This window comes from Tamandua tetradactyla, chromosome 9, assembly GCF_023851605.1.
Source record: "Tamandua tetradactyla isolate mTamTet1 chromosome 9, mTamTet1.pri, whole genome shotgun sequence".
Lineage (NCBI taxonomy): Eukaryota > Metazoa > Chordata > Mammalia > Pilosa > Myrmecophagidae > Tamandua > Tamandua tetradactyla.
Window position 1 is genome coordinate 59,698,948 of NC_135335.1, and position 25,057 is coordinate 59,724,004.

The window sequence follows — 25,057 nt, forward strand, 5'->3', positions numbered from 1 at the left end:
CCATCGAGGAGACTGTATCCTCAGGTCTTGGATAAGATTTGGAGGATAATTATTGGCCAAGATGGGAAGTACTATTTACCTGCCTCTCTACTTTTCTTTCTTTGAGCCCTTGTTGTATTCACTCACATTTCCACTATAAAGCAGTAGGGACAGGACCCATGGTAATAAGGGGCAGCAAAAGGAGATGATGAAAAGACCTCAGTAAATGTTTGTGAACCCATGTCCTGATTGATTGGATATTGAAAATGTTCAGAACCCACAATAGTCTGCTCTCGGAAGTACTGGGTAGTGAAGCCTATCAATCAGACTGCACCTGTGCAAGGCCCACCTGTGTGACCCATGCATCTGTTCCTCTGCTGGGGGTGGCTGACACAAGATAGGAACCATGGGTCAGGCCTTCTCAGAGGGTCCTCTGATTCAGAGTAGGGATAGAAGAGGCAGGGCACTGGCCCATGGCAGGGGAAAAGCTGGGACTGGGAAGTTAGTCCTCAAAGTACAAGGTAATGGTGACCAAAGTAATGGGAACCTATCTTCTAAACTACAGGGGTCTTTAAGCTAGAACATGTAGATCCAGAAATTTTAAGAATTACCCAGTGCAGTTCTCAGAGCTGCAAGCATGTAAAAATCTGGAACCTAAAAGACTTGCTGTAGTTGATGCAGTCAAGTAATATTTAGGAAATACACTGAAGAATGCATTCCAATTAATTCTTACTCTAGGTAAAATATTTGCTTTAACTGTATTTGAAGTGAAGCTAGTTTTAAACCAGTTTGGAGAACAGCATGCTGTGATCAAAATGCATGCCTATGCATAGTTGAACTAAAACCCTGGTGGGAGGAAGGGAGTTCTGGTTTCTGTTCCCCTGACTCCTTAGGCCACTCCTAAGGACAGCTCAGACCATGGGTCTATAATGAGTCTCAGCAGCTGGAGGTATGACCACAGCATCTGAGAGAAATCAGGGAAACCTTCATTGCTGGTAGCCAGATGGGCAGCTTCTTTATACTACACCCATACCTGATGGGACCACTGGGTGATGGGTCTGGTCTTACCAGAGGCTCCCGGAGAGAGAGGTGGATGCTGTTTGTACCCCACCAGGTTGAAAGTTGTAGCCTATAGCCTTTACTGCACTGCAGGTCAACCTGCTTTCAGCTGCACCAGGTCAAGGCTGTTGGATTTTGAAGAGCTGGACAATATCGGAGTTCAGATGAATTGATCCCAAGGCTAAGCTGCTAATGCCATTCTGTTGGAAAGGTTGAGTTCTCAGACTGTACCCCATTTCCAATGGGATGCATAGCCACGTGTTTCAAAACATACGAATAAACACATGCTGGATTTCGTGCATCTCTACTGAGTTTCCCTCCTTGGACCTCATCTCTCATTCTGCACATCCCCAGCTAGGCCTTGACAAGGACCTTAGTGAGTGTGTGACCAGTGTAAAGAAGAATCACTTACTCTAAGGGCTGGTCCAATTGAGTTTGCCCAGGGCTCCAGTGACTTTTACCCTTTTTTGAAAGTTCCTATCTTGGCTGGGCTGCAAAACTTAGAGAGGAGAGTCATTTCACCTTCCACTCTGGGCTGTGAAATTCCCCCAGGAAAACTGAGCAGACGTGTTAGTGATTTTTGAGCATGCTGGAAATGTACAGCCCTGTATCTATAAATACAGATGAAGTATTAATGTTGCAATTAGCAAAGGGGATGATTGCATGCAGCTGTGAGTAGCCCGCATCACCTGATCCTGGGATTTCTTTTTCTTCTTCTTCTTGCCCCAACACCCGGAACTCTCCGCATCCTTGCCATTGGCCTCTCCACAGAGTAGCCCGTCCAGCTCATCCGTGCCCATATGCTGTCCCTGAGACGTCTCTGCTGCGAGCCGGTATGAGAGGTTCCTTAAAATGCACACACAGTTTTCAACGGTCTGGAGGACCCAGAAAAGAAAAAGGAAACAAGGAAACAGAGGAGAAATGAATAAAGACTAACCGGCACTCCTCCACCCTAGAAAAGCAATCAATCTCCACACACACATTTCTCTTTGGATGAATTTAGCTGTGGCTTCTAAAGACTCTCCTGACAGTCATAGCAGAAAGAATTTAGAAAAGCTCAGAAAGGTCTTCAGACCTTTTCTCCTCCCAAAGAAACTACTCATCAATAATAGTTACTATAAACATCTGTCACTGTTGATCGAAATTCAGTGGAAAGAGTGGAAAGGTAGAGCCACGAAATATTCTAAATGTTCTCCTCTTACAGATAACTCCTGCCTGGGTATTGTAGCTTTGAGCCAGGAAGAATGTGGAGAATGTGATTTTGATCAGCTCGGAGGAGGGGTGGGTAGGTGTCATATTAATGCTAATATTTATCGCCACCCCTCTCAAGGATTGTGGTCCCCCAAGGGCATAAATGTTTTAATTCTACTGAGATTTTTTTGAGATGGCCAAGACTCCTATTTTCGTGGTGGTTAAGGGCTTACATTGTAGAGCTAGACACCTATGATTACCTGGGTCTCCAACCTGTTGACTGTGTGACTTAGGACAATGCACTCAACCTCTCAGGGCCTCAGCTTCCTCTTCTCTAAAACAAAGATGACTGTAACAGTACACCCACAGTTTAGAGCTGCTGTGAGGATTAAATGAGCTAATATATGTAAGTGTGGCAGGCTGTTTAATGGCTGTAAACCTGTCCATGCCCTATTCTCCAAAATCTATAAATATCTCATGTTACATGGCATGGGGACTTACAGTTACTGTAAGTCAGCTGACTGTGAGATGGGGAAGTTATCCTGGAAGATCCAGTTGGGATCACCAGAATTGCAAGGACGTGTTTAAGTGGAAGAGTGAGGCAGGAGGAGCAGAGACAGGTTCTTGTGATATGAGAAAGACTTGACTGGCCACTGTGGGCTTGGAAGATGGGAGAAGGGACCACAAGTCAAGGACTGTAGGCAGCCTCTCGAAGCTGGAAACAGGCAAGGAAACAGCTCCTCCCCTAAAGCCTCCAGAAAGGAATGACACTCCTGCTGAAACACTGCTGACCCATTGAGACCCATTTCAGACTTCCAACCTCTGGAAGTATGAGCTAATGCATTCGGGTTGCTTTAAGCCACTATCTTTGTGGTGATTTGTTACAGCAGCAGTAGGATACTCGTACGGTCTGGAGGCCCTGACCAAAGTGCCAGGCACACAGTGAACGCTCCGTAAGTTCCTATCTGTAACACTCACCGCCAGATGCACGTGGCTTGGAGTTCCTGATCATGGGACCTGGAGCTGCTTGGCCTAGGTTCCAGTCCCAGCTTTGCATTTAATGAGCACCCAGCCTTGAGAAAAGTGATCTGTGTTTATTTCCTCATCTGTAAACCTGGGTGATGATCACAGCACCAACTTCAAAAGGCTCTTGTGAGAATGAAATGATTCAATATATATAGGTCTCAGAGCCGTGCCTGCCAAATAAGTGCCGTAGTATTGCCAGTACTGTCCGAAATGAAGTTTGGAATTCTGGAAATAACCAAACTGGTCATAAAATCTTCTGACTGTGAAGAGCAGGGAACAGCAAACTCTAGACATGAGCCAAATCCAATGTCACTGGTTTTTATTTTTATTGGAGCACAGCCAAACCCACTTGCTTTCACATTGTCTGTGGCTGCTTTTGTGTTATAAGGGCAGAGAGAAGTAGTTATGACAGAGACAGTGGGGCCCCCCACACTGAAAATATTTACTGTCTGACCCATTAGAGACAAAGTTTGCTGACCTGGATTAAGATTAAAGCTGACCAAACGAGAATACTGTATTTTATGAATCCTTGTTCTGTAAACCCACAATTTCTCTTGGAAAAAAAAAAAAAGGTAAAGCTGGCCTTTTGGCCTTTGTTGTGGATTTGAGGAACTATGAGAGAAGGAAAACAAAAATTCTCAATTCAAAAAACGGGTAGAATAATGATGGAGGAACATTCAACCGAGCTAATTTTCACGTAAATGACCCTACCCACTTGGCTCCCACTTTCCTGCCATCTGCTGTGTGACAATTCCCCTTCAATGGGTGACAGGCCTCGGTTTTACAGGGGAAGAGGATGGGGTATGAGGCTGTCTCATGGGGTTGCGTCCCTTGCCTTTCATCCTGGGGTAGGGATCAGAATGTGGGCTGTGGGGGGTCAAAGCCCAGCCACACTGCATCCGTCATCCAACTGGAATCTGGGAAAAGGCAGCCTATTTCCTCCACTTGATTGGGTGGGGAGGGGTGTTGCAAATCAACCAGGAAAACAAGCTTTCAGGATATTCTCTCCGGAGCCCTTCTGGTCCTACACCTATCTCGTCAGCTTTTCAAGGTCTCATGGCTGCTAATCCCGCAGGCTTTGTGTTGGCTCGATTTTCTATTTCAAGCATCCTCTCAGCATCAAAAAGGGATGGCATGAAAGCAGGTAAGCACAGGACAACACATGAAAGACAGAAAAGATTCTCATTGAGAGAAAAATGTTATGGCATCAGTCAGAATGATTTTTAAATCGGCTCAAAATGATTTTTCTTACATCAAAGAGTGGAGAGAAAAATAAAATTGTTCTCATCCTGTTGTTCATCTTCTCTGGGGACAGCTCGGCACCTCTGTTTAAACAAATGACTGCTGGGGAGTAAGTCTGCAGCTCCCTGCGAAAACACTTTATAATCTACCTGCTGCTGGGGAAAGGATTTGGGGAGAGGCTGGAACGGGGGGTGGAGATAAAGTGGGGAGGAGGGAGAGAAGAAGCATGCACTGGGACGTGGGGGAGAGGTTTGTCAGGGTTTTATCCCATCATCCCTTTCTTAAGCTTCCTATATCTTTGCAGTCGGGCTCGGTTTGGGGGAAGAGGAAAAGATCTCCGAGTCAAGGGTCTTTCTTGAAGGAGGGTGGGGGTAGTGAAGAGAAAAAGACAATCATTGCTCTATCCTGGGTCACCTGTGGAAGGTGTGTAGCAGCTGGGCATTTTGTGTTTGACATCCTTTCCTGTCAACAGCATTTTCAGCAATTCCTCTTGTTAGCCAGGGTCATTTTGACTCCTTATTTTCCAGTAGAAAGGACTAATTTGGATACTGTGTGGCGCGGGCTCTGCCATATGTCGTCCCCCAATTAATGGAGCCCACCCCCAGGAGCTTGCATGGAATCCGGCGTTTTGACTCATCAACTGTGCTGGCCTTAAAGAGAACATGCTCTCATTCTCTTTCCCTTTAACTTGTCATTGTGAAAGCTTTGATGTGGCCAAGCAGAGGACTAGGTAGAAAATTATGGGACAAAAATAATACTTTCAGATGTAAAAGTACCTTCTGGCCAACAAAGCACTGCTGAGTGAAAATAATTAGCCAACATTAGTCTCAATATCATGCCACAAAGTCAAGGGGTCACGTGTGCCCAGCCCATACCCAGTGGGCGTTGGAGCTGGCAGAGCCTGCCAGCAGTCTTCCCTCCAAGCTCAGGGCTCTTTCTCCTCCATCAAGTGGGTCTGGGTCTTCTAACTCTAGCCCTGAATGGTCTCACGTATACCAGCTTCCTCTTCTGGGGAAATCCTGGATGTTAGAAGAGATGATCTCCTAAGTGTCCAAAGAGTTCTAGGGGCCATCTTGTACATCAGAAAAAGATAGCTGAGCCCGGGGAATACTTGCGTTCTTGAACCCTTCCCTGTAAACCACCTTAATGGCCAGCAGTGGTGGCCTGGGCATTTGGTCAGTGAAAGAGGCTGTGGACTGCTGGTTTATTTTCACCTACAAGGCCCGGGTACTAGTTTAGCTTTTCAGGTATCCATCTTCTAGGCTTAGTGTCCCAAGGCCACTGTCTTTGACCTTTATATTCATATTAAGATCCTCAGCAGTGATGCTTCAGTGAAAAACTTTGGCAGCTCTTTCAAAAACTGTGTCTATCACGTTAAGAGGCACCTATCAATTACTCACGACATCTTGACAGGTTACTTTTTTAGAGATTTAGCTCTCCTGCCAATGATATTAAAAGGTCTAATATGGCTGCTAATGGCTTTTTATAAAGGGAAATGCTCAAATCTTTATTATATTTAGTCTTTGAAATTGATAATGGACAGTACAACAGGGATGGAAATGTAACTGAGAGCAGTTATATTACCAGCAGTGTCTAAAATTGGAGTAAAATACTCAAACGGTTGGAGTCCCAGAAGATATCATGGATTAAATCTGAATCATTGGGAGGTGGGGCTCAGGCTTCAGTATTTTCCTAAATCTCTAAGTAATGCTATTGTATAGCCTAGCTGAAAAGCACTATGCTAAATCATTCCCAGTGCCAATGAATAATGAAATAGATACAATCACTCTCATTAGTTCTTTATCTGACATTGCAGTTAAATTATAACAGATTCCTATTTAGAGAATCTGTTACAAATGTGCATCTACTATATGGCCAAAGTGTTCTTAATGCAAGTGCATTTCAAATCAACTTGTTGAACTTTTTTTTTTTTTTTTTTTTTTTTTTTTTTTTTTTTTTTACAGAGAGAAGGAAGGAAGGATAGAAGGAAGGAAGGAAGGAGGAAAGGGAAACATTTTTTAAACATTTTCTTGTTTTATTGTATTCTGTTTCTCCGTTTTTGTTACATGGGGTGGGGCCGGGAATCGAACCGAGGTCCTCCGGCATAGCAGGCAAGCACTTTGCCCGCTGAGCCACCGCGGCCCGCCCTTGTTGAACTTTTAAAGATACCAAAAGCTGAGTCGAGAGTTAGACATTGAGATTCAGGAGGTGATTTAGGGAAATGCATGTATTAAAAAGTCAGGCAATTCCGACAAAGAATCAGGGATGAAAACTGTATGGTATTAAGACAATAGTTCTCAACCAGAGGGGCCAATTTTGCTCCCCATAGTGATTTGGTAATATCCAGAAACATTTGTGATTGTCCCCAAGGGGGGAGGGGTGCTACTGGCACCTAGTGCGTAGAGGACAGGGAAACTGCTAAATATCCTACAGTGCTCGGGAAAATTCCCCATCAACACAGAATTCCTTTCTACAAAATGTCACTAATGCTGCTCTTGTATTAAATTATCACATTAATCATATGCATTACTTGAAAAATATTGATAAGGTTAATGTTTATTTAAGGGTATGATAAAATACTTTACAAATTTATATTTAGAGTGAGTTAAGGCTAAGCTAGTTAAGTGAAAATGATATTCCAGTTCAAACACCGGAAAGCCCCACCCATTTTATTGGGTTTGTGAACTAAAACAATGACTAGTGTTGGATTGATGATTTAACATTTATTTAGCATTTTGCCTGCATTTATTTAGACTTTGCCAGCCATTTTGTAAATGGCTTTTGGCATAATTATCAGTTATTAAAAAGCTAACTTGCCAGAATATAGATTTATTCACATCTCAAAGAAGTTTTAATATCCTTTAATGTTTTGAAAGCAAATTTTATAAAATAAAAAACAGAAACCTGGGTAATGGGGTATGCATAAGTTTACACACTTCTCTGGAACACCTGTAGTCTGCATAATTAAAACAATATCCATTTTTACTCATTTGCTACTCAAAACATAGAAGCATTGCAAATCCAGAACACCCCGTCTAGGAAACATGGGATTCATACAAGGGAAATAAGTGTTCAAAATGAAAGTATAAAATACTGCATTAGCTCTCCGGGGTGTTAGCCAGGATTTAGTCCCCTGGGCCCCCTAATTCGTGAAAACGCTTACTCTATGCAAAGAGAACAAACCTTGCTATCGATCTCACTGCTCCCCAGAGCGGATTGAATCACGTACAGTAGCGCGTCCGTGAGCCCATCACACTCCCGCATTCTCCTGCGGGCCTCCTCTCCAGCAGAACTAACATTCCTGGAAAGCAAAAGGAGGCATCGTCAACCTTCGTGAAAGAACGTCCTTCCTGCTACCCTCTCATAGTTTTAAAGAAAACTCGCTGCTTTTTCAGAAGGTTTACCAAGACCAAAGTTTTAACCAACATGGATGGCTTCAACAAATACATCCATCCTAGAAATGGGTAAGTCACAGTTTTCTCTAATGCAACTCATGCACTAGAGAATGCAAAATTCCTAACATGTGATCTGTGAGTCCCAAGGGTGCTGAGATAGGGACACCTTCAGAAAGTCCTCAAAGTTTACTTTATCTACATGTGACTAAGGATTTGGAAGCTTTTGATTCAAAGGATTCTTCTTCTTTGAGAAGTTTGAGACAATTTTCAAAGACGGAGCTTCCAACTTAACTGAAATCCTACAGAGATCTAAAATTTGCCTGCTTCAAAAACACACTTACCCTAAGGCCTAAGCAGAAGCAGACTTCTAGGAATTTTTTATAAAGTCATAATTAGGGGTTTCTGTGAACCTCTAGTCATTGGGATGTCCATGCATCTTTTATGGGCTGGAGTTGCCCCAAGTTCTTTTCTATACTGGCAGAGGCTGGACAAAAGGCAACAGAAGGAGATCTCTTTTAATGGAATGCACAGTTGCAGAGCAGAGAAGCAGGCTAGCCCTACAAAAGCCACGTGATAACCCTACGAGAAGGTGAATCTTTAGAATGCGAGAAAGTGAATCTTTAGGATGGTATGAGTTATTCCACCACCTGAGGTTGTCTTCTTTTCCTCCTCCCAGTTGTTGGGATTTGGCTCCAGTGGAGAATTTCTGCACCGGCTGACCTCTGGACAAAGTCTGGAGAAGAAACGCTAGAAGGAGGTGGGTGAAGGGAACCGGGAAAGGGATTGAATGAATTTACAGGTTGTGATTGAGGGAACGAAAGACAGAGTGAACTGGGTGGGGTGGTTTCAAATGCTAAAAGCATCAGAATCCTTGGAGTGCTCTTTTAACCACAGGTTACTGCGTCCACTCCCAGGTCTCTGACTCTAAAAGTCTAGTGAAGAGGCAGAGAATCTGCATTTCTAGCAATTTCTTGGTGTTGCTGGAGTTGAGAACTACTGTTTAGGAGAGCAAAGATTTGGCTCGGGGTGAGAGTGCCCTTTGCTGACTGCTGGGGGCAGGTCCTTAGAAACTTGAACTGAATGTAATGGGAAGTCGCATAAAATGAATCGCTACCATCCACATGGGAAAGCCACAGGCATTCTCATTTCATTTTCCTGGCTTTCCCCCATAATACTATACTTAATTCTAACTCTGTTTTCCAGATGAGAAGACTATGGCTGTCCAAGGCTACAGACCTAGGTAAGAGAAGTTGCTGGAAGAAACCCCAAGACTGGGGCAGGGGAAAGCAAGGGCTTTAGAATTGATGTAGAATATGGATGGACTTTTTTTTTAAGACATTAAAATAAAATACGCCTAATGTTAAAATGCTACAAAACACAGATGTGTTCTTGGATATCTAAAAGATTCTGTAAAATGATTTTAAAGATGATCCATTCACATTTTAATGTAACACTAGGAAAGGTTATTCAACTCAAATGAGCAATTTCAGCATGTGCTGAATTTACTGCTTTTGAAAAATGAACACGATTCTTCAGTTCTTTAGATTAAAAAAAAACTGGGTAAATATTGACAGCAGTCTCTTGTAAAGTTTTACAAATTCTGCCTTGGGGGTGACCAATCTTTTCTGACAAGATCCCTGGTGGAAGGAGGAACTAACTTTTTGCAGGGAGTGGGGAGGGGCAGGAAGTAGAGACATACTGGTGTTATTCTTAAATTAGAAGATTTTGAAATGATTTTCAAAAACTTGTGAAATGATTTTCATCAGGTTGAGCTCTGAAGCTGCTAGTGTAGTAGGGCTGTCAAAAGTTCTGATCAGACCTCTTTGTCCAGAAGAAGTGTGGGTGACAATGTAGGATTATACTCCTTAAAGTAGGTTATACTCCTTAAATCTGGACACTCCGTACTCTGACGAAGTAGAATTGCCAGATGGAGAATTAGGAATTTAGAACTGAGAGAGCTTCAGGTATATTTTGTGTACACTATAGTCTAAAATACCCTCTTCACAGTTCCCTGATTTATGGGTGCTCAGCCTTTCCTTTTTGAATTTCCTTATGATGGGGGTAGGCTTTCTCCTGCTTCACAAATCAAATTCTTAATGATCAGCCCTACCTTCATTGGTAATCAATGAATGGGTGGGACTAACTGATAGGATATAACAGCAATTAACAACTGTGTCAACATTATAAATTGTCAATATTAATCTTAGCAGTTTAAAAATTTTAGTTTCTGTTCAATTCTTGTCTAGTCTCCTCCAAATTCAAAAAGTTACTAATTGTCTACTCTATAAAAATGTATAAGCTATCGAGAAATAAGATTAATGAGCTGGGGTCCCAACATGGGAGGGAAAGTGACTGATATGTGTACACACACACACACACACACATACACTCCTATGATACCGAGGGGAGGAGGAAGTTACCATGTGCCTGAAAGGATGATGAGGCTCAGTATACACCTGTAAAAGGACTGAGATGTGCACACATCTTGTTTTCAACAGATAAGTGTCCTACAAGCCTTTGCAATAGAGTTTCCATTTTTGGTCCACTACTCCTGAATAAATGAAACTCTGGTTTTCACTTTGGAGGAGAGAAGGGGTTCCTTTTCCTCCCTTTCTCCTCAAATGCAAGATCTACTCTTTCAATTATGATTTTTTGTGTGTGTGGTTGAGGACTTTTGATCAACACGTTAAGACAAATCATATTAATACGTTATCGTGAGTATTACCAGGAGTTGATAGTAGAGTGGTATATGGGGAATGTGCCTGTCACAGACCAAGGAATATAGTTAACAGTAATATTTTAATATTCTTTCATCAACAGTAACAAATGTACCACACCAATGCTAGGGGTTAAAAATGGGGTGGGTGGGATAAGGGGTAGTGATGTTTTGGGGGTTTATTTTTTTGAGTAATGAAAATTTCTAAAGTTGATCATGGTGATGAATGAACAACTATGTGATGATACTGTGAGCCACTGATATACTTTGGGTGGATTGTATGGTTTGAGAATATATCTCAATAAAGTTGCATTAAAAAAGAAAAAGAAACAAAACAAAGAAGCCAAAAACAAGGATAAGAGTAAAGGGAATGGACAGTAAAACAAAAACCACATTCAGCTTAGATTTTATACTGTGTCCTTCCTTTCCCTTCCCAAGAAAACACTGGCTACTTGAATCAAAAGCCTCACATTTCGAGAATTGAAACAGTTTTGATACTGATGATGTTCTCAGTAGCCTAAATTAAGCAAAACAATGAAAAAGTGTTAAGAACTTAAAAACTTAATTACTTAAGAACTTCAGTAATTATCCCTCCAAAACAAAAACAAACCAAAAAAAAAGCAAGCAAACTATGATAGTGCTGGAAGTCAGCATCGTGATTCTTGGGGAGGAAAGAGGATGTAGGAAAGAAAAGGGGCAGAGGGGTGGGTTACAATGACTGGGGAACATTCCAGTACGAGACTTGGGATTTGTGCCTACTGGATGAGCGAAGTGTTTGTGTTCTATGGACTTTATGTAAGTTATAACCCTCAATGAAAGAGCTTTTAAGACAGGCAAAAAATCATATTAGCTTATGATTGAGCTTTTATAACCATGTTAACCACATATTATAAAGCTATAAATATTGCAACTTTTTAGCACAACTCAAATTTTGTTTTTTACATACTTACAATGAAGCTTAATTGGATGTTTTCCTGTTTAAAAACTGAACAACATAAAGAAATAACTGCATTCGTTGATTGTGGAAGAGTTAACTGAAATCACAATCCTAAAAGAGTATTTGTCAATGAGCCAATAGCCATTTTAGAAAGCTACTTGCTCCTTTTGTACGTTAACCCATCTCCTGCCTATCTCGAAGAAGTTTGGTTAGAAATTTGTACAGAAAAATTCTATGTATGCACATAGCATTAACATAAACACCTGCAGATTATTGATAAATATAGATTTAAAAGCTCAAGGATGTGTATATCATCTTTCTTCAAATTAATCTTTACATTTGATTGAATTGTCAGTTGATGCAGCATTTGGCAATTTCTGCTTAGAGCAAGTTCTAAAGTCTTTTTATCTAATAGACAAAAAGTGAAACAATTTATTTTTATATCTTTTAATTAAAAAAGACCCATCTCTTTTATTCAAATGCAACTAAACGACTTCTTTCATCCTGACCTTAGTGCCCTTTAACATCTCTTTTCTCTGAGGCTCTGTCTACTCACCAGGTTTATTTAAAATACATTTGCCATATAAAGGTTTTCACAGGGTCCGGAGCAGAACTTACACCACGTGTTCAACCCAACATTTATAACACTGTACATGAAATTGCATGCCTGCTTCAAGGGCCTGCGACATGGGAGATCAAATCACAGAGAAAACTAAGGGGTGAGATTTGTAGTAATCAATCCATTACAAATAGCCTTTGCATCCTCCACACTCTCAGAGAGTAAATATTTAGGCTTGTTGGGCCACATAGGGTCTCTTTCACTTTTTTTTTAAACAACCTTTTAAAAATTTAAAAGCCTTTTTTTACCTGCAGCCTTACAAAAACAGGTTGCTGGTGGGACTTGGCCCATGAACATAATTTGGTGACCCTGATGGAAGAATTCAGCTGAAACCCTTGCCTTGGGATTCATCAGGGAATCTCTGAGCTCCCTGTGAAAAAAAAAAGGTGTATACTTTTCTGTCCACATTATGTGCTTTTTCTCCCCCCTGTAATAAAGGTAAAGAACTTCCATTGTATTCTGAGGCTGGGACCCAAAAGCATCTAGGAAACTACAATCAAATAAACAGTGCTCCTGGCTTGAGTAGTACACTGATCTTATGTAGATTTCAGGCCTCAGGATACAGATGTGTGTCTCTGTGGGTGTGAACAGCACCTACGTGGCACCTTTTGATGTGTAAGGCAAAAGGGGAGTAGCTTGTTTCCTTCTTATCATTCAGGAACTTCAACAAACGTGACACAAGTCAGGACAGGGGCTCAGGGCTTGGGGCTGGGGGAAGCCTTCTCAGTAAATGTGAACTGCTCCAGCTGCTGCTCACCCAGGGACCCCATGTCCCAGTGGGGAGACGGATGTCAGGAGGACAACCACGAACCTTGTGGAACATTGTAAGTGTGCAAAGAGGAAAGGGCTGCACGCAAGGAAAATGGAAGGTTCCACGGAAGCACAGACAATCTTGTTTTTGTTTTTGTTTTTTTTTCCCATGGGTAGGCACTGGGAATGGAAACCGGGTCTTCCGCAGGACAGGCGAGAACTCTGCCTGCTGAGCCACATGGCCCATCCAACAACCTTGTTTTATTACTCTATTCATTGAGATTTTAAAAATCTAAACTAATGTGAAAAGATTAAAGCAATGGAGAAAGATATAAGTAAAAGTGGGTATCTCTATCCTTTTCTTTCTCTATGTCCTAGGGAATCACTGTTTTTGTGTTTAACATCTAAGGTTATTTTCCATTCATATAAGGAAACCATGTAGGAATGTTTCCTTTCTAGCCATAATGGTCTTACACTCACATGTTTCTAGTCCTCAAAAGTGTATCATTGATCTCTTTCTGACAGTAGCTACAGATATATCTTATTCTATGGAATGACTTTTGGTATTTCACCTATAAATATATTGTACTAGTTTGCAAGTTGCCTGAATGCGATATACCAGAAACAGAACAGCTTTAAAAAGGGGGATTTAATAAGTTGCAAATTTATAGTTTTAAGGCTATGAAAATGTCCAAATTAGAGAAAGGTTATAGAAATGTCTGATCTAAGGCATCCAGGGAAAGATAACTTGGTTCAAGAAGGCCAATGAAGTTCAGGGTTTCGCTCTCGACTGGAAAGGCACGTGGGAAACGTGGTGATGTCTGCTAGCTTTCTCTCCAGGCTTCTTGCTTCATGAAGCTACCAGAGGGCATTTTCCTTCTTCATCTCCAAAGGTCTCTGGCTGCATGGGCTCTCAGACTCTCCTGGCTCTGAAGCGTTTTCTAAAATGTTTCCTCTTTTAAAGGACTCCAGAAAACTAATCAAGATCTACCTGGAATGGGTGGAGTTAAATCTCCCTCTAATCAAAGGTTAATATCTACAATTAGGCACATCCAATCTATGTGAAGATAATCTAATCAAGTTTCCAACCTACATTTCTGAAAAGGAATTAAAAGAAATGGCTACTTCCACAGGGTAGATCAGGATTAAAACATGGCTTTTTTAGGGTACATCATCCTTTCAAACCAGCACATTCCACCCCCTGGATCCTAAAAAGACATGTTTTTCCCATATATAAAATACATTCATTTCATCACTATATCAGAAAGCCTTAAACCATTTCAGTAATAATACAAATGCAATACAAAGTCAGAAACAGTACAAAATCTCATCAAAGTCAGCTATAGGCATGGTCTGTCCTAAGGCAAAATTTCCTCTGGCTCTGGACCTGTAAAACTCAAAACAAATTATTTGCGGTCAATATACAAAGGAGGGAGAGTCATAGGATACATGTTTCCATTTCCATAGGGAGAAATTGGAAGGAACACAGGGGTCACCAGATCCAAGCAGTTCCAAAAACCTGCAGAGCAAACTCCATTAGATTTCAAAGTCTGAGAGTCATTTATCTTCCGGGGTTTAGAAAGCAGCAGTCCTACCCTTTCCAAGGGCCTCTGCAGAGGTGTGCATCTCTCTGAATGCAACCTTGGGGGATACTGGGGAGACCACATTTTTCTCGGCTCCACTCTCTCCAAGCATTGGGGCTGCACCCGGGTTTTCTGCCATCCCCAGGGCACACTGTTCAAACCCTTCATGTGGTGGCATCCAGGCTTTCCCCAATCCCCAAGGAATGTGTTCCACCCCCTCCAAGGCCTGAGGCAGCATAACTCTCCACTGCAACGAGGTAGAAGGCCCACCCTCTGCCTTCTGGGCAAACTCACCCTCTCCAAGTGCTAGGGTGGGTCTGTTCTCCTGGCCCGTGGCTTCTTGACTTCAGACTTTAGATTACATAGTTCTACCTCCAAAGTTATTTTTCCTCCCATGTGTCCCTTTTCTATCCCTCTCAGTCCAGACTGGCAGTGGTTCTGTTTATACAGATCCCACAACACTCTTGTTGGCCATCTATGCAGTAGGCTCAGATCATGCCCATTAGACAGAAGGAATTTCCATAAATCCTTCCTGGAAAATTCCATCTCTAACCATGGCTTTCTCTGAAATGGCTGACTGGTTCCACATTTGGTTAAATCCTCATGTGGGGCACTATTCTCTGGGGTCTCCCTTCCTGGAAGCCTAGAATTTTCCAGAACATCAGTTTCTGATTTCTTGGTACCCAAGAGTTCAGTTCTCAGCTCACCTCTTTCCTGTCATATTTTGCTTTAAGCTTCAAGGAAAAGCCAGACTGCACTTTCCACATTGAATCTGTATATCTTCTGCTAAATATCCAAGATCACAGCTTTTAAAATCTGCATTCTAGCCAAAGCCACTAGTCAATTTTGCCAGATTATCTGACATTTTAAAGCAAGAATCACCTTCCTTCCAGTTTACAATAACACACGCCTCATTTCTGTCTAGAGCCTCATTAGAGGTATCTTTAGGGTCCACATTTCTACCAATAGTCTCTTCAAAGCATTCTAGGCCTTCTCTAGAAAGCTCCTCACAACTCTTTCAAAATCTTCCCCTTATTCATTTAAAAAGCCAGTCCAGCATGTTTGGTATTTGCAACTGCAGCACCCCCTTCTCTGGTACCAAAATCTGTTCTAGTTTGCAAGCTACCAGAATGCGATATACCAGAAACTGAATGGCTTTTTAAAAAGGGATTTAATATGTTGAAAGTTTATAAGTCTAAGGCAATGAACATGTCCAAATTAAAGAAAAGTTATAGAAATGTCCAATCTAAAGCATCCAGGGAAAGATACCTTGGTCCAAGATGGTCAATGATATTCAAGTTTTCTCTCTCAACTGGGAAAGCACGTGGCGAATGTGGTGATGTCTGCTAGCTTTCTCTTCAGGCTTCTTGTTTCATGAAGCTCCCCAAGGGGCATTTTCCTTCTTCATCTCCAAAGGTCTCTGGCCGCATGGGCTCTCAGGCTCTCATGGCTCTGAAGATTTTTCCAAAATGTTTTCTTTTTAAAGGATTCCAGTAAACTAATCAAGACTCTCCTGGAATGGGTGATGCCAAATCTCCCTCTAATCAAACATTAATACCCAAAATTGGGTGTGCCACATCTCTTTGGAGATAATCTCATCAGGTTTCAACCTACAGTACCGAATAAACATCAAAAGAAAGGGCTGCCTCCACAAGATGGATCAGGATTAAAACATGGCTTTTCTAGGGTATATAACCCTTTCAAACTGGGACATGTATCATATTTCATCACTTAAAAAGTTATTACCTTATCAATGGACATTTAGGTTATTTCTAATTTTTTTACTGTAATGAGTAATGTTGAGCTAAAATTGGGGGAGTTATGGGCTTTGTCAGATACACCCTGAGGAAGAATTCTAGGAAGATAGACTAGAAAGAACAGAATAAGTATAAATCAAATCTTTCACATTCCACACCCTGTGCTAAGCCTTGGAATCAAAAAGAAGAAGAATACTTAACCCTAGACCTTTAGGCGCTCACAGTCCACCAAGCTAAACAGACAAATGTTTGATGTGACTCAATATGATATTAGTACACAGCTAGCAGTATAAAGAATTTGGGAACCAATCACTCTCTTGGAAGTGACATCTAGGCAGGCAATAGTGTGGTAGGTTGGAGTTATGTACCCAAGAAAAACATGTTCTTAAACTTAACCCATTCCTATGGGTGTGAACCCTTGTAAATAGGACTTTTTGATGAGGTTACTTCAGATAAAGTGAGGCGCTACTGAATCTGGGTAGGTATTAATCTTATTATTGAAGGCCATATAGAGAAGGCCGCGAAGAGAGGAAGCCCGAGTGATCAGCCAGAAGCTGAAATCAACAGAACCTGGAAAAGAAGGGAGAAGACAGGAGAGGCTACCTTGTGATCTGTCATATGACCAAAAAGCCAAGGACCAAGGATCACTAGCAGTCAGCCCTAGAATGCCACAGTCTTCAGAGAGAAAGCATTGTCATGATGATATTTTGATTTGGGGCTTCTCTTTACCTCAAAACCATGAACCAATAAATTCCCATTGTTTTAAGTCAACCCATTGTATGGTGTTTGATTTAGCAGCCAGGAAATTAAAACAGGTAGAAAAAGAATAGATACTAACATGGATGGAAGTTTATGTTTCACCAGTTTCAGTAAACTCTGCTCAAGTTGCAATTCTGTAAATTTTGACAGTAATTCTTTTCCTTAACACTTGTAGTGGCAAGTCATAGGTTGCACCTTAAGCAAAAGGACTCAGAAAGAACATTTGTGTTCCTAGCAAGAAAGCATTTCATATGAATTCAGTAGAAATATATTTTAAAATACACCTTCAAATTTGAAGGGTAAAACTCATACATTTAGTCTTATACCCTAGGTTTAGGGGCAGTCTCAGGTGAATGACTTGTGTGAATACCAACCTAGCACACCTGTGCAAAATGGTGTGTACAGATTACTATGCAAGATGGCATTCTGCAGTAGATGCTGATTCTGGCATTAGTTATCCATATTTTCCAAGTCTTGTATCCTAAGTCAGCAGCTGGTATCTACTAAAACCATGGCTAGTTCATGGTTCACCAGAGTAACTCTTGTTAATGCTCTTTTACCAAATACCATTACGTGAACTAAGTCCTTCTTGACATCTCGCTGCAGGGCATCCCAGCTAAGTTACTGTGAAGGCTTAGCAATGCACATTTAGAGGTTTTACTCTTGACTATTGTAGCTCTGCTGCAACATGGAAGTAAAGAAATTTAGGCAATAACCAAGAGACAACAGAAGCAAGCATTCCCCCTACTCCCGCCCTGGCCTGGTGAATTCTTCAGTCATTCCAGAGATGTTTCCAATGTTGTCCTTTTCTGTTGCCTTAGAGGATGACTGAAGATACCTCCTAAACCTTGAAACCTAATGAAGTTTGCTGAGCTGGATTTCAAAACTGCTATGGACCAGTGACTTCTTTTTACTTTCCACCTTCCTGCTTGGAATGCCTATATCTGTTATCTTATGTCTATCTCAGGCATAGGATAAATGCTTTGGAAATAGATAATGTGCTTCTGTAGTTTTATAGGTCCATAAATAGAAAAGGATTATGCCCCACGAACTGTACTTTATGGGTTGCTCATCCATGTCTGATTTAGATGATTCAGGTCTTGGGTTTTTGAAATGGTAAGATTAAGAACTTTGAGTTGAAGCTGTGCTGGGATGAGACCTTTGGGGACCCTGGGGTGAAATGAATACATGTAGAATAGAATGACTGTTTAAGGGTCAGAAATTACACTGCGGTAGGCTGAGTGATAGCCTCCCATAGATGGCTATTTCCTAATCCCTGGAACCTGTAAACTGGTTACCTTACATGGCAAAAGGGACTCTGAAGCTGTAATTATGGCTATGTACCTTAAAATAGGTAGATTACCCTGGATTATACCTGTGGTAGTTAGATTCAGTTGTCAACTTGGCCAGGTGAAGGCACATAGTTCTGTTGGTGTGGATATGAGCCAATGGTATGTGAACCTCATCTGTTGCTGATTACATCTGCAGTTGGCTAGGAGGCATGCCCGCTGCAATGAATGATGTTTGGCTTAATTGGCTGGTGCTTAAATGAGAGAGTGCAATGTAGCACAGCCCAATCAGCTCAGCATACCTCAGCTCAGCACTTAGCAGCTCAGCCCAGACCTTTTGAGGTGCAGAAAGAAGTCACCCGGGGGAAAGTTGTTGGAACACAGAGGCCTGGAGAGAAGGCCAGCAGAGACCACCTTGTTCCTTCCCATGTAAGAAAGAACCTCAGTTGAAAGTTAGCTGCCTTTCCTCTGAAGAACTAACAAAATAAATCCCCTTTTATTAAAAGCTAATCCATCTCTGGTGTGTTGCATTCTAGCAGCTAGCAAACTAAAACAATACCTGAGGGCCCAACCTAATCATATGAAACTTAAAAACAGAAATCTTTCTCTGATTGGAGTCAGAGAGATGCAGCAGAAGAGGAAGTCAGAGCAATTCCATGAGAACGATTCAACTCTCTCTTCCTGGTTCTTAGATATAGGGCACTTATGCAAGGGTGAAAGATAAGGTACCAGGATCTAGGGGAAGCACTTAGTTGATAGTCAGTAGGAAACTGACACCTCAGTCTCACAGCTGCAAGGAACTGGATTCCACCAACAGCCTGAAGGAGCCTGGAAGCAGATTTTTCCCCAGAACCTCTAGTAAGGAACACAGCACTGCCAACAACTTGATTTTAGTCTGCTGAGACCCATACTGGACTCCTGACTTACAGAAATTGTGAGATAATAAATTCATGTTTTTCTTAAGTCACCAAGTTTGTGGTAATTTGTTGCAACAACAATAGAAAACTAATACATAGCTTTTGACTTGTTTCATGCAAAGGTCAATGGAATTATTTTCAACACTAGCTATAAATATTTTACATGTCCCTGGAAAACTATGTATTTACACTGGTTTCAGGCAAGTTTCAAAAACATACTTTAGGTGATCAAGTGATTGTATTGATTTGATTAAGATCAAAATGTCAAATATAGGAACAAAATCAAATTTCTTCTGGGCACCTGTGTGTGGGGAGGTGAGGGGTAGCATATAAAAATCTGCTCTCAACTACAAAAAGCCAGGTCATTGGACTTTGTAACTCAGAGTAGGCCAAGGCACACTGAATTGGAAACACTGATATAATATTGAGACAATGAACTTTTTGAGGCAAAAGCACACTGCTTTAGAGCTGTGGCCAGCACCTGAGCACATGGCCAAGGGAGGAGCCCAGTTCTGTGTCTGAGGCTGCCCTGGGAATGCTTTCAGTCTACACAAACATGGCTGTACCCTGTGAATTGCAGGCACCCTGGTCCATGATGTGTTGGGGCATGGTGGCTCGGGAAAATGTCTGCAATGGAGGTGGTGGTTGGGTGTAGGAGTGGCAGCAGCAGCCCCTGAAGCAGCTCAATTGGTGTCAAAGCACAAAACTTCAAGTTCGACCAGAGAAGAGGAACCCCAAAACTGGAATACTAATGCTAAAAATGGGAGGCTCCTGGGAAAAGTTTATGACTTCCTTCTGAGGCTCTTCTTGGACTGACACCCCATGATGCTTCTTACTCAAGATAAGGCTGGCACTGATCATTGCCAAATGCTGACACACCCTTCCCCCTGCCCAAATTCAAGAGCAGTACCTCAGGATTGGAGGTGGGTCCCCCATCCACATATGGATTTTGTAGCATGGAGAAGGTATGGTAAAGCTGCTGGATGAGCTATCCCCTCACACAGCCCCTCACAAATATGATACTGGATTCTGGCATGTCTATCCTTTAACAGAAGAAGCAATTGATGAGATGAAGAGGATGGACTTGAAAGGGTGATTGCATTCACCGAGAATCCATAATACAGCTGCTCCACAACAGGCAGCAGCTAAAATGCCATTTACTGACACTATAATGAAATAGAAATGCAGCCTATGATGAAGTGGCACACTATCAACAGGTGGCCCGCACATCCCCTCCTCATCTCCTCTGCAGACCACACTCTGAAATGACTGGACCATTTTCCACTCGAGCAGAAGTGAGGTGATCATTCATTTTTCTGCTCAGTCACTGCCAATGTGGTCAACCAAGGGAGGCGAGAGTCACAGACCAGAAAGTCATGGATAAGCTGGGATACTCCAACCCCTTTTGACTGGTTTGACAGTCCAAGGTTGGCCCAATGCCCCAGTTGAGTGCTCAAATAGATGAGACAATCAAGGGGCTCCATGAGAGGGGGGAGAAGAATATCTTTTTGGATCTAATAGTATTTACCAGGGATCACATTGAAACGTAGTAGGAACTGGATATCATACACTTGCAAGTTTTAGCAAATGAGTAAGGAGCTGAAAACAGAAGAGCAGAATCCCTTAATGGAAATCCATTATTCTGGCTGATTGCTGCCCTCGCCTCTTCAACCCCAAGAGCATGCTGATTGTGAGCTGTCTGCTCTTGTACATCCTGTCTGCAGAGAGATGAAATCCTTCTTCACCAACCAGCAACTGTGACCCCTACCCCAACCCCAAGAAACCTGGTGGGATGAGGCAAATGCCCCACCCTCCAAATAACACTGAAGGGGAAGAAGCCATTGTATAGAGATCAAGGAATGAAGTGACATCATTATAGGAACAACATCATTATAGGAACAGATTATTTGACTTCTTGAGAATTGGACTCTGAAATACTTATTGAGGGATTTATATTTTTATATTCCTAGACCTTAAGCATTTATATTCCTTCTCTCTGGGTGAAGTTACTAGTTTGGAACATATACTAGGCTATTTAAAAATATGGGTTTTAAAATCTGTCCTATTAGACGCATATGTATTTTAAATATAGATTTTGGTTTATTGGTCCCAAAACCTTCCTCAAGAGTACACAGAGAGGATCCTCTGGGGGTTGTCAGGATGCATGAGCTCTGCTTTCAGTCTTGTGCATAAAATAAACATGTTTGAACATATGAAATGCAATTTGAAAAAGGAATATTGTCTGCTCTTTCCCTAAGCCCATGAGTTACAGAATGCCTGGGAGGTGGTCTGTTCCTACAGTGGCTGCTGGTGCCAGGGATGCCACCATGAATCAATGGTTTTGGTGCTTTTATGGGAGCCTCACTTTTCTCACCATAAAACCAGATTTCAAAAGTGCTCTGAGATTCCCCAAGCATACAAAGCTTGTTAATGTTGAGAAATCTATTGCCTGTTATGCATGCCTTGCTGGGACTCTGGGAAAGCCCTGGAAAGGAGGGTCCTGTGTTTCTGTTTCTAAAGTCAGCATTGCTGGGAAATGCTATTCATGAGCTTCATCTTGAAACTCTAGTTTGCCTTCCATCCAGCAACTTCTCTCTCCTTGCATTATTTGTTTGAGTTGTTTTATAAATTCAACTATGCCTTGTAATCTTAAATCATTTCTTAATTTATAATTTTTTTGTGACAGAAATTATATAGTCATGTTACAGGAAATTTGAGGAATACAGAAAAGAAAAATAACCACTGGAGTACACCAATGATCATGTGATTGTTCTTCAGGCTAGCGTTTTCCTGTGGATACTTATAAGGCCATTGTAACCTTGAGCCTGTGAGTGAAAAGTTGTCCCAAAACTGTAGAAATTATGTCTGATCAGAATCTGATCTTACATATTTGGACTTACATGGATTAAAAAATTTCTGATGGAACCATAAAGAATTTGTAATGATCACCTTTTCTGTTCTTCAAGCCCTAAGACTTTGTTCTTCAAAACAGCGTTTCTTTGATTCTTTTTTTAAGCCTGTTCAGAAAATTGGAATGTTAGAGGATGCATTGGTCTTTCCTTTCATATTTACTATAATAAATGTTATGATTTCCTAAAAAGAGAGCACATTGCTTTAATTTATTTTACTCCTTTCCCTGATCTGATTAGCCATGAGGGTGGTAAAGAATGGAGAAGCCTGCTCTCCTACTTGGTTGATAACTTACCTCTTCTTCCAGGCCTCTTTTTGGCAGAGGAGACTCCTGAAACCTTCAGTCTTCATGACTTTCAGTGAACAGGAGGTGCAGTGGTTAGTATTCTCTATCTGCATGGGAGTTGAGTAGGCTGGATTATAAGAGAGAAGTGAGGCAGCTTCCTGGCTCTGCTTCAGTGAATTCCATGCAGCAGCCTCATTATCCTAGGTGAATCCCCAGAACATTATCTAAAACACCAACTATAAGCATCAAAATGCATTAAAAGTAATGGGATTAGCCACACCTCTGTAAACTTCCACTGGGTTCAAATAATGGAGTGTTGAATTTGTTTGAACCTACTATTGACTTCTCTTTCTACATGTGTGTTTTTAAAGCTAGCACGTCATCACAGCCAAATCAGAAACAATTTTCAGGGAAATAAGGTGACTTTTATATATATAATTTTAAGATTAGCACAGTCTTGCTGTTTAGACTATAGCCATCCACCTGGCTGTCTTCTCCCAAGGAAGGCAATTTCTTTAAAAATCAGGACAGTGATGGCTTGGTAATTGCTTTGCTGAGCTGCAGGGACAGCATGCTTCAGTGGCCTGAAGACCAGCTACTACCAGGGCTGATGGTGAACACTGCTGCTGTTCTCTCCTCAAACAGTAATCCCTACACCACACACACACACACACACACACACACACACACACACACACACACACAGTGCCACCCACTCATAAATGTAAGCCATCAGAAAGAGATGGATGTGCTCCTTTTTCCTGGACAATTAAATGCTGCCATTTTTTACAGGTTGCTTAGATACATATCTTCTAGAGTTAGCCACACACCAGGCACAGTGTTCCAGTGAAGCCCAGAGCAGGACCAGAAATACCTGAGTTAAAAGACACCTTATTGCTGTCAAGTACTACCTAGGGTTTTAGCTACATGATTTCAATTAAAATTGATGGATGCCACAGAGTTAACTGCTCTATGAAATGTTGGCTAAATGTTTCCCATTGGGCTAAATTACAAGGAAATCAGAGGGAAAAAAGGAGTGAATGCTGTGGGGTTTAAACCATTAACTGTGAACCTAATTGTGCGTGTGGTCCTTTGTGCTTCCCAAACATCACATGCCTTTCACAATTGCTGTTTCCTAATTTACAGTGTGTGGGGAGTGAACTGTAGTCACTGTGCCTTGATTTTTTAGACACCAGACTATTTCTCAAGCTGGGAGCAGGAGCCATGAGGTCTCAACCTTGGGCCAGTGCCCACCTTTCCCTTATTCCATTGGTAGATTAAGATTAGACATGCTCTTAATCTGCATTCTTGTGCAGGTAAACCCAATGGAAATGGGATCTTCAGAAGATGTTATTTTCGGTTAAAGTATGGCCCAACTGAACGACAGTGGGTCTTAACCCATATTACTGGGACCTTATACAGAGAAGAAACTGGAAGCCAGAAGGCAGCAGAAGAATACAAGGAAAAGCGAGAAGTCATCTGAAACCAGAAGAGCAGATGCAAGGAGAGAGATCATGGTGTGATGGGATACAGCGATGTAAGCCAAGGAGCCCCAAGGACTGCAGCCAGCCAGTTCCACAATGCTCTGACTTAGTGGGGAAATCATGGCCCTGCTGATGTCTCAACTTGGGACTTCTAGCCTGTAACCATGAGCCAGTAAATACCTGTTTAGACAAAAAAACAGTTTGTTGTACTTGTGATAGAAGCTCAGGCAAACAGATATCCACTAAAGTCTTCTTTCTACCATGCTCACTCAGCAACTCCGGGTGTATCACCCATTGGAAGCCTCCATATTAAACATGTGCTCTGGGCTAGCCACTGGTTTCCCATCAAGGGGCTTCAGATCAAGTGTTATGCTAACCCACCACAACCACAATTAGAACAAGCATTCTCGTAAACCCAAAGCATTTGCCATCCATTGCTTAATATAAGCACAACGAGAGCAAAAAGAAAATGTCATGGGTCAGAATGCAAATAAAGTTAAAAAATGAATATAAGAGGGTGCACAGGTAGTTCAGTGGTTAGAATGCCCGCCTTTCATGTGGGAGACCTGGGTTCGGTTTCCGGACCATGCACCCAAATAAGACAAAAAAGAATATAAAACATTGCTTTTTCTCCTTCTCTACTAATCCAAATTTTTCTTGACATGATTTAATATAAGTCACAAAAACCCAAGCCTATATATATATTAGATAGATAGATATAAGCTTTATATATATATATATAATAAATTAATTAAACCTCTCTATATATAATAAATTAATATGATAGAAAACATTGCAAAGTAGAAATGAAATATTCACCTGTTTAAGCAGGTGGCCTCTAGGAAGGTGGGCATTGTGGTTAATAGATAATAAGCAATGTCAATATGATCTAATTCCTTACATTTTGATTTCTCCAAAATGTTCATCTAAGAAGGTGAACAAAGCTCACTGGTAAGAGATTATAGGTAATTGGCTACCTACCTGTTAAATGCCAGATTGTAGGTTTGAAGACTTTCAAAATTTGGTATTATATTCTGGAATATTAATAGCTATTATTAAAACAATCCTTCTAACTTTCATTTCAATTCATCACCTAATTCCCGTTATGCAGCCATGTAATCTTTCCATTTATTTATTTGCAGGAAAGTTTTAATAAAT

At 41.5% G+C, this 25,057-nt stretch overlaps 1 protein-coding gene and 1 pseudogene across 1 annotated transcript in view; one reads left to right on the forward strand and one right to left on the reverse strand.

The window, feature by feature from the left end:
* Window positions 1–25,057, reverse strand: part of CTNND2 (catenin delta 2) — a 990,776-nt gene that overhangs the window by 130,325 nt on the left and 835,394 nt on the right. The window contains exons 13-14 of the mRNA XM_077116860.1: window positions 7,681–7,798; window positions 1,728–1,913 (exon numbers count right to left, since the gene is read on the reverse strand). Of these exons, the coding sequence (XP_076972975.1) occupies window positions 1,728–1,913; window positions 7,681–7,798 (304 nt within the window). The remainder of the gene's footprint in view (window positions 1–1,727; window positions 1,914–7,680; window positions 7,799–25,057) is intronic.
* On the forward strand, window positions 7,924–20,980 carry LOC143646349 (ferrochelatase, mitochondrial-like; annotated as a pseudogene).